This window comes from Aegilops tauschii, chromosome 5 (assembly GCF_002575655.3).
Source record: "Aegilops tauschii subsp. strangulata cultivar AL8/78 chromosome 5, Aet v6.0, whole genome shotgun sequence".
In the NCBI taxonomy this organism is placed as follows: Eukaryota; Viridiplantae; Streptophyta; class Magnoliopsida; order Poales; family Poaceae; genus Aegilops; species Aegilops tauschii.
The window spans coordinates 231,250,790-231,266,784 of record NC_053039.3 but is presented as its reverse complement, the minus strand read 5'-3'; the positions used below and the strand labels follow the sequence as shown (position 1 = coordinate 231,266,784).

General features: G+C 48.7%; 2 protein-coding genes across 3 annotated transcripts; both read right to left on the bottom strand.

Annotated features, from left to right (window-relative positions):
• Positions 1-3,095: 3,095 nt before the first annotated feature.
• LOC109760221 (purple acid phosphatase 22) lies at positions 3,096-7,380 on the bottom strand. 2 transcript variants are annotated; one of them, XM_020319057.3, is made up of 6 exons: positions 7,228-7,380; positions 7,005-7,086; positions 6,631-6,895; positions 3,795-4,661; positions 3,628-3,716; positions 3,096-3,531 (listed from the first exon to the last, which is right to left on the bottom strand). In XM_020319057.3, the coding sequence occupies exons 1-6, from the start codon at positions 7,346-7,348 to the stop codon at positions 3,315-3,317; spliced, it is 1,641 nt and encodes a 546-aa protein (XP_020174646.1). In that variant the 5' UTR covers positions 7,349-7,380; the 3' UTR covers positions 3,096-3,314. The 2 variants fall into 2 exon arrangements, with proteins under 2 accessions (XP_020174646.1, XP_045084780.1); XM_045228845.1 differs by having other exon boundaries at positions 7,005-7,374.
• A 3,827-nt stretch (positions 7,381-11,207) lies between these two features.
• On the bottom strand, positions 11,208-14,131 carry LOC109760220 (probable purple acid phosphatase 20). Its single transcript, XM_020319054.4, has 3 exons — positions 13,623-14,131; positions 12,323-12,614; positions 11,208-12,227 (listed from the first exon to the last, which is right to left on the bottom strand). The coding sequence occupies exons 1-3, from the start codon at positions 13,785-13,787 to the stop codon at positions 11,374-11,376; spliced, it is 1,311 nt and encodes a 436-aa protein (XP_020174643.1). The 5' UTR covers positions 13,788-14,131; the 3' UTR covers positions 11,208-11,373.
• Between the last annotated feature and the right edge of the window lie 1,864 nt (positions 14,132-15,995).

Sequence of the window (15,995 nt, the reverse complement as noted above, 5' to 3'; positions counted from 1 at the left end):
AGAACCAGGTCAACTACCACCCTCTGACCGAATTAGGAAGAATCATAGCAGGGAAAGTACTTTTACCCCTCATCTGGATCCCTAGACCTCCACACATCTGGATCACATGCCTCCTCTCATCACTCAGATTAGCCTTTTTTACAGACTGAGAACGACAAGTGAAAATGTGTTTGAAGAGACCCCAGTGCGGTCGACAGCCCAGAAAGTTCGCACACATGGACACGAATGCAGCGAGGTATGTGATAGTGTTGGGAGAGAAGTGATGAATTTGGGCTCCATAAAAGTTCAGAAAACCCCAGAAAAAGGACGGGGGGCAAGGAGAAACCGCGGTCGACGTGAGTCGCAAGAAGGACACACTCACCCTCCTGCGGCCGCGGCTCGGTCTCGTCCTCCGGAAGCTGCCAGGAACCGTGGGGAATCAATCCCCCCTCAACCAAATCCTCCAGATCCTCCTGTTGGATCATGGACCGAATCCAGTCGCCCTGGATCCAGCCGGGCGGCAAGCCAGATCTCGACGACGTCCCTCCCCGGCTCGTCTTCTTGCCCTTCGCCTTTGTCGTCGCCTTCTTCGCACGCTCCAGAGCCGCCATCTTGTCCTTCGCCATCGCTGCGAGTGGCGCTCGGGCTGGGCGGCGGCGTCGAGGGTGGTGGTGGACGTAGTGGAGAAGCAGAGGAGGAAGAAAGAAAATGGGTCGCCGTGCAAAATCACCGGCCCAGACACCTTATATGGGCCTAATCCCCGAGTGACTGACTTGTGGGCCCAGGCAATCCTGTCAAATCCCGCAACAGACACGCGCTTGGTATGTGGCGAAAAAGGCGGCGCGAGAATCGAGGCGCCCCTGCCTAATCCGCTCCGCTCACTGCGGTCCTCTCCGTCCCGCGCGCTTCCCCAAATTTGAATCCCGTGAGATCCGGGGATGGCAGTGCAGTCGATCGCGCCGAAGATTTTGTACCATATCAGCATTCGAAGCTTATCAACAAAATTCACTCGACAACCTCAGAATAGATCAAGGCGACAGAAAATGAGGTCGAAGTTTCTGCATGGTTCACCAAACCAAGTAAAATGCTTCCGAAGCATGAAAATTGGGTCGAAACCATCTTCAACTCCATCTCCACTCGGACCCTGAACCATTCGGGGGCTAATGACGATGGCATGTACCTAGGGTAGGGTAATAGACCTGATCTAGACACCCTTCCCAAGGACACTGCCCTACAGTCAAATACATTCAAAGGACAATAACATCTACCGACTGAAATAACCTCAAGGTGCAACCCACTTGACCAACAGTTCCACTTGACAGAGATATAATCACTCGACCATATCAGAAACCACTCGGAGTACAGAAGGTCTAAAGTCACTCTAGATGGCAAGGGTCGGACGTTCACTCCGTAGTCTTAATGATCATTTATATGACTTTAATGCTGACGTTACCAGTAACGTCCCCTCTTTATGTACATTGAACCCTATGTAACGGGGGATGGCTGGGGTCCTGGCGCACTCTATATAAGCCACCCCCTCCTCTGGGACAAGGGTTCGCACCCCCTATAACTTCACGCATAATCCAATCGACCGGCCTCCGGGCACCGAGACGTGGGGCTGTTACTTCCTCTGTGAAGGGCCTGAACTCGTAAAGCTTGCGTGCACAACTTCACCGTAGCTAAGATCTTGCCTCCTCATACCTACCCCCCATTCTACTGTCAGACTTAGAACCACGACAGCCGCCGCCCCACACCCGAGCACGCGCCTGGGCGAGGCGGCCTCCGCCAAAAAGGGCGACGCCCCTCACCCAAGCACGCGCCTCGGCGAGGCGACCTCCATCCTCCCACGCGAGCAAATCGGGCGCCTTCTTGTCCTCCGCCGTGACCGATGCCGTCTCCGCCGCCGTGACGGACGGACGACACGACCTGGATAAGAGGAAGACGCGACTTTTTATTTTAGCCCGCTATAAATTAAGATTAAGGAGCACGGGTTGAATATAGGTAAATGGAGGGGTCTTTCGTAAAATTGAAACGTTTTCTTAGACACCCACTTAAAATAGGACTACGGGTTGAATTCTCAAAAACGGAGGGACTTTTTTGCAAAATTGCTAGCAACGACAGACGACCAGAAACCCAATTTTCTTTATTATTACTAGCAAAAGAGCCCGTGCGTTGCAACGGAAGAGAAAACATAACACACGTTCTTAACCCAACAACCATCACTCAAGACCACAATAGGTCCATCTCCTTTATTTTTGCGAGGCATCATATTTTTGTTGACGCTTATCCTCCTTCTCACCCTCGCCGGCGATGGCCTCGGTGTTGACACAAAACAACAAAAAACGTGTTTGAATATGGTTAATCCTAAGGCGTCTCTCTCTCTCCCTCTCTCCTCCCTCTCCCTCTCTCTCTCTCTCTCTCTCCCTCTCGCTTTCTCTCACCCTCGCGATGAGAAATCTGTTGTTTTCCCTGCGATATTTTTCAGAGGTATGCATTTGTAGTTATCGATATTTTCTTTTCCCTATATGGTTATAGTGGGGTGTTTATTTGCAATCCAGATCGCCGCCACGAAAGAAAAATGGATCTTGCGCTATAAATTATAAGTTTGCTTCCAAAACAATATTTTTAAAAAAATTAACAAGTAAAATTAACATCATATTTAGATTCCACACATTTTTCAAATAAAATTTCATATATAATATGTTAAAATCAAAGTTACGGTTTAAAAGATACGGATAATTTAGAAAATAATTAGTTTGATTTAAATATATTCCAAAATAATATTTAAAAATACTTAACAGGTAAAAATAATCTCATATTCATATTCTACATATTCTACATAATCGGAGTTACGGTTTAAAAGATATAGATGATTTTAAAAAGCATTTGTTTGACTTAAATATGATCCGCGGATGAATTACCTAAAACATCAGGGGGGTTTCGAAAAATGTAAAATAACGGTTCGGGTGTGACTTAAATCCAGACTGCGGGTTGATTTCACGAAAACATAGGGACTTTTGTGTAAAATACAAAAAAAGATTCGTTTTAGCTTAAAACAGGACTGCGGGTTGAATTCTCTGAAATAGAGGGACTTTTCTGAAAAATGCCATGACGGATGACCAGAAACCCAATTTGCTTTATTATTAAAAAAATTAAAAAAATTAGGTAAAGATTAGGTAAAAATTTACCCTAGAACAATTGTTCTACGGTGTTGGGTAAAAAAAACACTATAGTGGCAAACGTACAACTTTAGGGAATGAATGATTCAAAAAAAAAAACACTCTTTTTTCTGCAAAGTGTCTTGTAGACTAGGGTGCTTATTGATGTGCAACATCCTACAACTCCTCGTCGTGACGACCGGTGGTTGCCATGGACAGCTTTGGAGTAGCCAAGCTCTCCAGCCAGACCTCGTCGCGGACGGTGGCGTATTCGTCGTCGTTGCGGTGCCATGTCCAAACGGCGCTCGTCTCGTTGACGATTCTCAGCCGACCGTGCCCGAAGCTCGCCTCCCGGAACATCGACAGGTGCGCTGACTTGTGATCCTTGAGGAACCTTCAACAATGGTAACAAGAATCCCTAATTCATTTCCAACTCTATAAGAAAAAGACCAAGGAAATCAGATTCTGTGAGATCGAACCGCGTACGTACTTGAGAGCAAGCCCTTCCCTGTTGCCGCCGTCGCCAATGGTGATGAACATCGGGCCCCGGCTGTCGGCCTCGTTGTCGTAGATCCTCGTCTAGTCCATCGACCAGCCAAAAAAGTTAGTCTGCTTTGCAGTTCATCGATGGAGCAAAGATATAGTAGTAGGGCTTACGAATCGCTCGTAGGCGTGGACGTGTCCGGAGAAGACGACGTCGACGCGGGCCTCGTAGAGGAGCGTCTCCATGGCGGCGCGCATCGCCTCGCCCTCCCCCTGGTGCGCCTGGTTGGTGTTGTACCACGGCGCGTGCAGCAGGACCAGCAGCCACGGCGTCTTCCGCCGGTCCACGCCGGCGAGGTCCCGCTCCAGCCACGCGTACTGCTCCGACCCTTGCTCGAACTCCGTGTAGGAGCCCAGCATCACGACGTGGGCCGCGCCGCCGGCCATGTCGAAGGAGTAGTAGAGGTTGGAGGCGGAGCCGCTCTCCTCGTGCGGCATGCGCCACCGCGCGTTGTACGCGACGAAGGGCGCGAAGCCCACGACGGGGAGCGCCTCCACCTCGTGGTTGCCCTCCGTCACCATCCACGGCCGCGCGCTCGCCAGCGGCTGCACCAGCCGCCCGAACGAGTCCCACAACGGCTGCTGCGTGTCCGCGTACGACAGGTCGCCCGGGAGCAGCAGCATGTCGTAGTCCGCGCCGCCGATGTGCGACAGCGTCGACGCGGTCCAGCCGGTCTGGCCGAGGTCGCCGATGACGACGAGCTCGATGGGGAGGGACGCCGGAGGCGTCTTGAGGGTGAACTCGTCGCCGGCCTTGCCGCACCGGTAGTGGTAGGTCGTGCTGGGCGCCAGCGGGCCGATCGTGACGTGGTGGATCGCGCCGGACTTGTAGAAGAAATACCGGTACGTCGCGTGATCGCCGGTCGTCGACACCGTGTAGTTGCCGCGAGATTTGCCGTACTCGACCACCGACGGCGCCTTCCGGTCGTCAGTGACCCATGAAATCCTCATGTTGTTGCTTCCCACAGTTGAAATATGCACCTAACGGGTACCATGTTAAAAATGCAAATTGGTCATCTAAAAAAATGCAAATTGGTGAAAATACTCAGAAATAAACACAGTTACACAAAAGAATTGTACAAACATCTGTAAAAAAAATTGTATAAACACTCCCTAACAAAGAATTGTATAAACACTAGCAAAAGAAGACCTGTGACGTAAAGGCAAGTCTGGAAAAATATTCAGATTATGAGCCAAAATTGTTTTTATCCCTAATACACATCTTTTTTTTTTTGACAATCTAATACACATCATATTTTGATAGAAGAAGGGGTGAAGAAACTCATCCACAAGTTTACAATCCGGGGACAGGACCCATACACCGGCAACTTGCTACACGCTTGCCTATACAACTCCGCAAAGAATACTTGCAAATCCCCTCGAAATACTTTCTTTTTTAAGAAAAACAGAATTTTGGAATTTTGAAAAATAAACACATGATGAAATATGTTTTAATGTCGAGCTTTGCTACAACTACGGATGTTTTACACGACTTTTACAGGCAAGGCTGAGGTGGATTGTTTTAATTGGTGATTAGATGAGGCGGGCCCCACCCTGAAAATGGGGGGGGGGGGGGGGGGGGGGGGGGATTAGTGAGGGGAGAAGGGTTGGTGCGTAACTTCCTGTAAACCCAATCTGTACGTCTAGCATTTTTATTTAATGTCTCCCGAAAATCCGTGTTGCCTTCCCGTCTCATTTCTACCTCACCTACAGACTACAGTCATGGACTCATTCCCCTCTGACCTACCTTGGGTCGCCGGCAACTCCATCTTATGAAATTATCGTTTTCAATGAGGTTTGCCCCCTCTAGTATCATATCACTTGGCGACTCCCCCTTGTCTCCTAATGCCGGCGGGTGGAGTAGTCACCTTGATTTTAAGGCCGTGTATAATGTAGACGCTTAGAGTGGTGCTTGCAATTTTTACTTAAGCACTGATGTTTATTGTATAACACAAAACAAGCGTTGGTGCTTAAGCAAAACTGCTCAAAGACAACTCGGACTTCTCGGTGCTAGCAGTTTCTCCCAAATGATATTGAACTAGTGGTTGGGGTCCGCCATTGCGGGCCTTTTGAGAGAAAGTTGTGTGTGTATTTCTTCCTCTTAAAAAAATATCATCTTCATCTCAAAATTAAAAGAAACGTTGTCGCAACACCTGGACAACACACCCATCTCAAAAAGAAAAAGAAAAAAAATCTCACTTCCATCTTCAAAAAAGAAAATCTAAAATAAAACTTTTCTCACAATAAAAAAAAGTCTCACTTTCATCTTCCAAAAATAATGTTTAAAAAATCAAAAAGTTTCTTGTCACGGCCAACCAACATGCGCCACGTGGCCATGCTGGTTGGCCGCCCTTCTCCCGCACGTTAATGTGTTTAAAACAATGTTTAAAAAATCAAAAAGTTTCTCACCACGTGGTCATGCTGGTTGGCCGCCCTTCTCCCGCACGTTAATGTGTTTAATTTGGCCTTGAAATTTGCCTAAGCATGGAAAGTACAGTCCCCACAACTGGTAATGCATCTAAGCTTTTGGTGAAATGTGAGTTTTCAGAAAATTCACATTTCTTTTAAATGATATTTTGCCGTGCAAAGAAGGCGTGCTGAGTACTGCCGATGTCAGTTTCATCATCTTTATAGTAGGCACAATTGACTGGTAGGTAGAGGAATTAAACCCCTCTGTACAATCTGCACATGATCATGGCAGCATCTTGTACAGGCATCAAGAATCAAGCAGCGTTTTTCTTCTTCAAGAAACTTTGTAAATCTTGCATATATAGTCCTAAGGGGTAGCTGAAAGTAACCTCAGATTGAGATTGTGTTGCTAAATTCTTATGAATCAACTGCACACATCTCCGTGAGACAAAATGAAGAACAAGCAGAAATAACTCTGCAGGAAATGCCAAATTCTTGCACACACTTGAGAGCTGTTCAGAGCCAAAAAATCCAGCCTTACCTGCTGAGGATGAGCCGCCGGCTTGTCGTGCGCCGTCAGCACGAGCGGGCTCGGCGGCGGCCGGACGTACTCGTCGGCGCGCGCGCAGAGGAACATGAGCGACGTGAGCCCCTGCATGAGCACCCTCCACGAGTGCGCCATGGCTCCCACCAACAAGTCCCCGCAGAAGGTGCCGGTGACGCTGCGCCCGAGCGCCGCCTGGTTCACGCACCGAAGGCACCGCTCGTTGGCCGCCGCGAAGAGGACCCTGGCCACGCCGAGGACGCTGCCGGCCGCGGCGTGGTATAAAACGCGGGTGAGCGCAACGGCCACGCGGAATGCCGCGCACATGAACAGTAGCGTGCGGAGCAGAAAGGCGGTCCGCCTCTTCTTACGCGTGTCGCCGCGATGCCAGGAGGAGGTCGTCCCCTCCGTCGCCGTCACCGTCGCCGACCTTGGCTTTAAGAAGCACGGGACCTGGTAGGGTGTAGCCGCACGCCATTACGTTAATAGTATTATGGGACGAAGACTTTCTGCAGAGCATATGTTGTGGCCTCGTAGGTATCCGGAGGAGCATATCCTTCCTGACTCCGAACGGAGATGCCTCGTTGGCGGTACCTGACATGTGCCGTGGGCGGCTTCGATGGTTGCGGCCACCGGAGAGGAGGTGCGCGCTCGTGCTGGTGGCGGGGTGGTGGAGCGGGAGGAAGGGAGGAGATAGGTAGGCTGGGGCTGGCATTGCTGCAACTTTTACCGTAGTTTTTTTAACTGTTCCTCCTCTTTTCTGCCTTCTTTTGAGCGAGCCTCCGTGGCAATATATGTCGCTGTTTGGATGGGAGCTGAAAGCAGCACGCCAGCTGCTGCTGACGCATCTAGTAATTTGATGGGGACAGGAGAATATTACTACTAGATGCGGTTTGAGAATTGAGAGGCTGAAGATATGTGAGGTGGCAAGCAATCTAAAATCACTTTATGACTTTGATAGAAGGAGTCTGGATAATTGCAATGAGCCAATGATTAGGATTTCTTGCCAAAACTAGTTATCAACCGATGCACCTTCACGGGCTAGTAGCTAGTATTACTACAACACATAACTTAAGGCATCTCCAATGCCGTGCGGCAAAACACTTGCATGTTTTTCGCCTTGATACGGAGGATTGGCCGGCAGGTGGCGACCCAAAGAAGAGTGAGAGGGGAGAAAGTTCCAATTGGAGGGAGGACGAATCATTGTATGATGCTTGGTTGGCCACTAGCGTTGATTTGTTTCAAGGCACAGAGTAAAGAGGCTCAATCTTTCAGTACAATGGTCATACTTGGTTCCATGAGCACAAGAACTTCGATCCCTACTTCACGGAAGTGATCTGAGATCGTTCCATAAAGTCGCTCACCCATCGATGGTACATCATCCGAGAGTCTATGAGCAAGTAATGCGTCCATCTCAATTCACTCATAAAATAGTGGCCAAGTGGTGCAATAATCTCCGAGCAAGTAAGTTGTTCTACTCGATGGTCATTTGGCTGAATATGCTCTATGTGTTGGTCATTTGGCCAGATATGATCTGTGTGTTCGTCATTTAACCGGATATGCAACTTGTTGACCATGTCCTCTTTTGCTAGCCTTCCCATGCGTGCACATTGTACGTGAACGTAGAGAAGACGAACTTCATCCTCATGCATTGTTGGTTGAAGTTGAATGGACAACCCAAGTGGCTCCTATCCATTGCCCATAACGTCAAGACCACCGACATTGGCTATGAAGACGGAGATGGTGATCCAATCGACCCAACAAAAGTAGAGTCGGCCAAGAAGGTCAAAAGGGGGGTCTGGGGGAGGTAGTGAGTGGTGGAGAAGGAGAAGCGAGAAGGAGCGGCGGTCAAGAAGATGAAGAAGTTTGAGGGCATCATGGACAAGGAGGAGACATGTGTCAAGCGCCATGACATCAAGGAGGAAAAGAAGGAGGGGAGGTTTGACATCTTCGTGGTCGTGACGGATAAGAAGATCATTTTCAAACGACACAAGATAAAAAGCTCGATGGAAAGAAGACCAAACTCGAAGAGAGGAGGCTTGAGCTCGCGGCCACTTCGGAAGAAACCAAGATGTTGACCATTAAGATGGTGTGTTGGATCCCGATGCGAAGAAGATCAAGCAAGCCATCCGTGTAAAGATTCTGAAGCGCTTGGCGGCAGAAATGGCGGAGGTGGATGCTGCGGACAAGCTGACGGCAGAGTAATGACGGAGGAGGCACACACAACCGGTCTAGGAGGGCACAATTTCCACGGACTGCTGGACTGGAACTTTTGTGATCGGACGCATGTAAAAACTAATGAACATCCACCTTTTTTGGTTGTCAAGCATACATATGCACTTTTATTGGCTCATCAATATTGCTATTGGTCATTATTTGCACTTCAAATGTATTCAGACAAGGCCGAATCTTGACGGATGTTATGGGCACAACGTTGGATGGTCGAGGACAGATATGGACGGATGTTATGGGCACAACGTGTATCCGTGACCATGGACGCATCGTGGATAGACTGACTATGATTTGGGGGACGGCGTTGGAGATGCCGTTATTAGTCCCATCAACATTTTGATGGGCTTGCGTAATTAGGTTCCAGTTAAATACATAGTTCACTGCGAACACCTGCTAATAAAGAAAAAATTATATTATCTGTGCGTTGCAACGGAAGGGACAACTGTATATGAATATCTGATATAATGTTTCTTTTTTTAATACAATGTTTGCTTTATAATATGTGACCTATGTATTCATTATGCGTTGCTTTATGAACATATGTACACATATGTGTTTTGCATTATATGTTCATGCGTTGCAAAACAAATTTGAGCAAAATATGTGAAAATATGAATTACATTTTTAGCATAAACAATTTTTTTAATGAGTAACACAAATAGGTTGAAAACCTAGAAATATGCTATTAAAGTTCTAAGGAAAAGAAACTCGAGCAACAGTAGAGAAGCACACCTAGCCACTAACTTAGTTTGCTAGTACAAGTTTGGATATTCATGTGAAGAACAAAAGTATGCATGTTTTGTGGTTGCAAGGCTGTTTGTGTGATATGGCTGAAATACATAGTTTGTGAGCTTCAGCCATGGAAGTAAAAATAGTACTCTATTTTCTGACTTAAGATGACTTTTAGTTGGAGAGCTGCAGATACAGACATGTTCTGCCACCATAGGCGTTGTAATTCACTTAAGCAAGAAAACAATTGTTAATGTGGTTCTCAAGTAACCTTAGTGAGGATCCCGTCGTTGGTAAGCAGCTGATGTTGCTAAGTTTTGACACCTCTTTTTGAACCTTGCAACACTTATTGTCGTCAGGTGAAGAATGATCCAATGCCTGGACCACAATTTCACTTCAAACAAATATAATGCTGAGATTCAGGAGGTGTTTTGTACTTGGCCATTCCTTCCGGTGGAGAAGGACTGCTAAATATATGTTGCTAGAATTCAGTTCCATTTGGGGTTTTTTAAAAGCAGTTGTATCTAGAGTTCATTTTCAGACTACAAGACCACTTTACAAAAGTTATTCCCTGATGTTGTGCTTCTTTATGGCTGAACTAAGATATTGGCATTCTATATGCATTTGCGGAACCTTGATGTCGTATGATAAGAACATGTAGAACCCCGAATATGCATGTGGGATTCTTATCACCCGCCCAGAAGAAACATGGGAAGGAGAATATATTTGTGTTGTTGCTTTTGCTGTAGCTGTAGTAGTTGTTGTTGTCGAAAATGGATCACAACCAATCACAACCTTGAGTTAACCATTGTTGTGGATTTTGATAATAAATCTTTAAAATAATCAAATATTCGATTTTGGAATTGGATAAAAGAATAACTGATTATCTATTGGATAAAAGAATAATCGAATATTCCGTCACTGACCATCTCAACATTATCTTTGGTATTCAGAATTTCAGACAGAAGGGGTCACCCTGCTAGCAGGAAATGCTTCTCAACGTGGCCAAGTAATACGATCAATGGAGGACCTGCCCGAGGTATAATTGAGTGGTGATTTAAATCCCAATTCAAAACAAGAAAAAGTGGTGACTTAAATCACAAGTGAGTCATCATTGTGTGTGCTAGAGGTTCACATATATGTGGATACATGCTTCACTGAATGACCGCCCATTTTCTTTAAGTAACATTGCAATTGTTATTGGTACTTGCTAATCAGTATGAACTAGCAAAAACTTTCTCCTAAGCTCTTACCGAATTCCCAATCCATTCGCCTTAATTATAATTCACGTACGTATGCAGTTTGATTCCATGTGAAGTCAACGACCGATTATTTACGAAATTCTTCAGGTTTGCTTGATGAAGTTTCATCCAACAAAAAAAAAGTTTAATTACGGGGAATTTTTGCAGGTAATATCCATCTAGGTTGGTTTGCTTGCTGTTGCAGCAATTGTTATTCCAGGTTGGTTCACTTGCTGTTGTCCTCAAATGATTCAACTTTTTTTCTCATCAGCAATCGTCGTCCCACGACACAGTTTGTTCACATGAATTGGTGTTTCTCTCGTTGCAGCCACACAATCATTTGTGCCAGTGTCTTAAAAACGAGGTTCCCGGTTAGCAGTCTCAAATCTTGATATCAAGTAACGAGGTAGTACTACATATGACAAACAGTAACAGGAACAATCTTTGTCTCTAAATCATACTGTGTGTGTGTATATAATATATATGAAACACTATTTTTGGTCATGGAGTACGTTCTGGCATCAGGTGCCGTTTGATATCATTTTTTACAGGCCGGGTTGGGCGCGAGGCTGGTGATCCATGTCTGGTCAGCCACCACGGGCTCGTCGTCGTCGTTTCGGTGCCACGTCCACAGGGCGTGCGTCACGTTCACCACCTGCAGCCTGCCATGCCCGAAGCTGGCCTCCCGGAACACCGACGTCTTGGGCTGCGGCTCGATGTACTTCTCCGCCAGCCCTTCCCGGTTGCCGCCGTCTCCGATGGTCACGTACACCGGCCCGCACTGGTCCTCCTTGTCGCCGTACACGCGCGCGAACCTCTCGTAGGCGTGCACGTGCCCGGCGAACACCGCGTCCACGCGGGCGCCGTAGAGCAGCGCTTCCATGGCGTCGCGCATGCCGTCGCCCTCCCCCTGGTGCGCCTTGTTGCTGTTGTACCACGGCGCGTGCACCAGCGCCACCACGAACGGCGTCTTCCCGCGGTCGACCCCTGCGAGGTCGCCCTGCAGCCACGTGTGCTGCGCCGTGCCGGCGTCGTAGTCGGTGTACGAGCCCAGCATGATGACGTGCACCGCGCCGCCGGCCGCGTCGAAGGAGTAGTAGAGGTTGGACCCCGACGGCGAGGCGCCGGCGTCGTACGGCATGCGCCACCGCGCGTTGTAGGCCTTGAAGGGGTGGCGCTCGAGGAGGGGGATCTTCTCCACCTCGTGGTTGCCCTCGGTCACCATCCAGGGCCGCGCGCTCGCCAGGGGCTCCACCAGGCGGCCGTACGAGTCCCAGCGCGGCTGGTCCAGATCGGCGTACGACAGGTCGCCGGGGAGGAGCAGCATGTCGTAGTCGGCGGCGGCGATGTGCTGCAGCGTGGAGTTGGTCCACTCCGTCTGGCCCAGGTCGCCTGCATGCGCGTCCCCATTCCATTGGTAGCATTATGCATGCGGCTTTGAAAACTTTAAACGGAAAAACTGAGACTCTGACGGCAAGATGCATTACCGGCGATGACGAAGGTGAAGGGGAGGCCTGACGGGGGCGTTCGGAAGGAGAACTCCCGCGACGGGTCGGAGCTGCACCGGTAGTAGTAGGTGGTGCTGGGTTTCAGTGGGCCGACGACGGCGTCGTGGATGTTCCCAGAGTGATACATGAGGTAGGAGTAATCGGCGGTGGTTCCGGTGGCGGAGAAGGGGTACTGGCCTGAAGCCGTGCCGTAGTCCACCATCGCCGGCGCGTCGTCGTCGGTGATCCATGTCACCCTCATCTTGTCAGGGCCCACAGCCGACACATGCACCTGAAAGTTGAGCCACATAATGATTCAAATCCACTAGTAGTAACTTTTGGGGTACTTAAGGCTGAATATTGGCTTAGCGCCAAGCAAAACATTTTGCAAGAGCTTTCAACCACATCAAGTGTGATGTTAAACGAGTCTTAATATCTTTCATGGGATGAAGCTTGATGTCAAAATTTTGTCAGTCTTCTAATGCACATTAGGAAACTTTCCAACTGTTAGGAGAGAGAAGACGGACAAAATTAGTGTGCCCCTGACTGAAAAGCATCCTAATTTGCATAAACGGATACACTGAATTGAATGCAAGTGTGAACATTGAAAGGCGGTGGTTTATGTTTTCTAGCGTGAGCTGTTGTCCATGCCAACAACTCGGCACTCTGATGCAGTATAGTTTCACACAGGCCGGCCAAAGTTTAGCAGATAATGAAACACTCGTATCCAGTTTTGGTTGCTTTCCTGAAGGAAGGAAAAGGCAAGGCATGGGCGGTGGCTCAAGATTGCAATCATTAAATAGCAGCACTATACTAGTAGATTCTATACAAATTTGCAGCACTCCTGCTTTCCTCCATGGGCGATATATTAAAAGTACTGCCAAGAAATATGCTAGTGGGACTCACCAAACAATGGCGCCTAGGCCAAACCACATGCCGACATGGTCAGGAACGACAACCAAAGTCAAGATCACAAGGAACTCCAAAGCAGCGCGCCAGGAGATGGATGTTGCTGCGGGGGTTAGGATTTTGGTTGGAGTGATGGACTTGTCACTCATGCACAAAACACTTTTCTTCCACTAACACTCAATCCAACAGAAAAATGAGACTAGGGAATGGTCTCCACGGGGACGAACAACTGACATGGCATTTCAAGATTTCAGATTGCAAAATGGCCTGATCACGCCGGCTGGTCGGTGTCTCAGGATCTAAATGTGCCGGAAGAAACCCCGCCGAGAAAGAAGCGACAGCGCCATCTATCTACGGGGAGTATTAACTTGAGCAGACGCGCGGTACGTACCTGCTGCGGCGTCTGGCCGCCGGCGTCGGCGTCCCGGCGCAATGAGAGCGTCGCCCTGGGCCTCGGGCGCACGTACGGCGACGTCACGGCGAGGCACGCCCGGGGCAGCGACGACAGCGCGAGGACGAGGAGAGCCAGCGCCACCGTGCTCTTCTTCGTCCCCATCGTCCTGAGCTTGGACTGAAAGGAGGCGAGGGGTGGCGGGCCGATGAATGGCTTGATGGGAGCAGCGGGCCGGTATGTATAGTAGGAGGCTGGCAGGTTGCGAGCAGGCGACGGACGCGATATACTAGTCTTGTTTTCTAGAGCGCACAATAATGGCGGGCTGCCGCTGCCGTGGATGGATTTTGGATGTGTTTTCAGGTGGGAATCTGACTCGTGGATCCGGTATTGCGTCAACCTTGGGCGACTTGTGTCCTGGACTAGACTAGCGTTTTTGGTGCGATAGCGAGGAAGCGCGGCTGTGGTGTGGGGTGCGAACTGCGAGGCTGAGTTACCCTCTGTTCTTCCCTTGGGCGGTTTACGCGTATTGGGGGATGGGATTTGGTTTGAGTTCCCGTTGCTCGTGACGTGGTGGCAATGGCTCTTCTCAAATCCCTTTCTTTTTTGGCTGGCTGGAGTGGAGATCGGTTAGCTGCAACATTGTGACCAGACGGCACGGAACTCTACATGAAAATTGAAATGTAGATGTCAGCATAGTTTTTTCTTGGCTGCTAGTGTGCTGGCTTTCTCATAGGAGGTCATCCGACCTACCGTCCCTCCATGAGATAGAAAACGTCCGCTCTTTATTAATCAAGCAACATGGTCATATAGAGTCTCCTGGATACAAACCAGAGTAGAATGAAAAACACAAAGACCATCGTAGTTCATACAAGACTTAGCTAAATCATGAGGTAAAACATTAGACCGCCGACGAATATGCTTGAACAACACACAAAAGACGCTCGACGCGCCATATTTGATGCCTGACACCACTGAGCCCACCAGCGAACGGTCGCGGACAGAAGAATTGACCCTTTGCACCAGGGAAAGGCAATCGGAGGTGAAGATCACCGAGTCATATCCTTCCTCTCGTGCAAGATAAACAGCTCGCCGAAGAGCCAAGGCCTCAACCAACTCAGGAATAGGCATTCCATTGGCCGCTTCTCGGCAGGCAACAACACATTGACCATCAGAATTTAGAGCGACCACCCCTGCACCAATCTTCCCTAGCTCGGAAAAAATCGCAGCATCAGACATGAATAAAAGGAAACCTGGTGGCGGCAGAGACCAAACAATGCTTGAAGCAATGCTATCACACATGTGCGCAGGATCTGGAACGTATAGATGCAGAACGATTAGATCAAACATGAGCTTTAATCTTGAAAGCAATACGAACAGAGTGCGACTCGTCATCATTATTTCGTGCAAAATTCCGCGCCTCCTGTCATGGTTTTGTCACGGCAGATGTCCTAGAGAAAGGACTTAGTCATGGAGCCATCGCTACGGGTTAACTTAAAGGGGTTAAAGCGGACAAGGGACGCAAGAGAGTTTTATACTAGTTCGGCCCCTTACGATGAAGGTAAAATCCTACGTCTAGTTATAATGAAATTGCTGGGGTTTCGATGACCAAGGAGCGAATACGCTTTGCCTGAGTCTCGTGTTGTTGTCTGTTCTCCTTGAACCGCCGCCGGGTCGTCCCCTTATATACATGGGTTGACGTCCGTCGGTTTACAGAATCCCGAGGCCGGCTCATAATCGTGTCCGACTCGGTCTCTGCTACTTCTATCTTACAACACAAGTTTACATATCAATGCCGGTTTATGTCTACAGGCCTTAAACCGGCTTTGGGCCCTGGGCCTTCATAAAGCGTCACCGTCTGTCTTCATGGACTTCAGATACACATGAACTACTTATGGGGTTAACCCGGCCTCTCCTGGCCGGTTTACGCCCAGTGGTAATATCCCCAACATTAGGCCCCAGATTGATTTGAACTGGTTCATGTCAATCCTCAATACTTAAGAAAATTTCTTCTTCAACATCTTCACATGATCTTGTGAACCGCCGTGACATCATCTTCTAGGACCATGGTAAATCGCCGTGACGTCACCTGTTATTTAAAACTGTGTATAATCCACCTTCATTAATGAGCCTTCGACAATCGAGGCGACAGCTCCGCCTCATATCCAAAATTTAGGCTCCTCGATTTTCGCGCCTGACGCTTATCTTTCCGCCCTTATAAATAGGGCCAGGGGGTCTTTCCATTTTCCCCCTCGTGCCTCTTCGTGTCGTCGTCTTCCTCGCACCGACCGACCCTCTAGCTCTGCCGCCGCCGCCGTCCTTCGCCTCTCCTTCAACAAAGGCCGCTGCATCAACCTGATCGTATCAGAGAAA

Bases quoted from the DNA above. Each gene is read 5' to 3' on its own strand.
- LOC109760221 (XM_045228845.1), bottom strand. From the start codon at position 7,348: ATGCCAGCCCCAGCCTACCTATCTCCTCCCTTCCTCCCGCTCCACCAC. The intron at 4,662-6,630 runs GTAAGGCTGGAT...GGTACCCGTTAG, and splicing joins CGGCGGCTCATCCTCAGCAG to GTGCATATTTCAACTGTGGG. The intron at 3,717-3,794 runs GTAAGCCCTACT...TCGATGGACTAG, and splicing joins TCCACGCCTACGAGCGATTC to ACGAGGATCTACGACAACGA.
- LOC109760220 (XM_020319054.4), bottom strand. From the start codon at position 13,787: ATGGGGACGAAGAAGAGCACGGTGGCGCTGGCTCTCCTCGTCCTCGCG. The intron at 12,615-13,622 runs GTACGTACCGCG...CTCAACTTTCAG, and splicing joins GCGGCCAGACGCCGCAGCAG to GTGCATGTGTCGGCTGTGGG. The intron at 12,228-12,322 runs GTAATGCATCTT...ACGCGCATGCAG, and splicing joins CTTCACCTTCGTCATCGCCG to GCGACCTGGGCCAGACGGAG.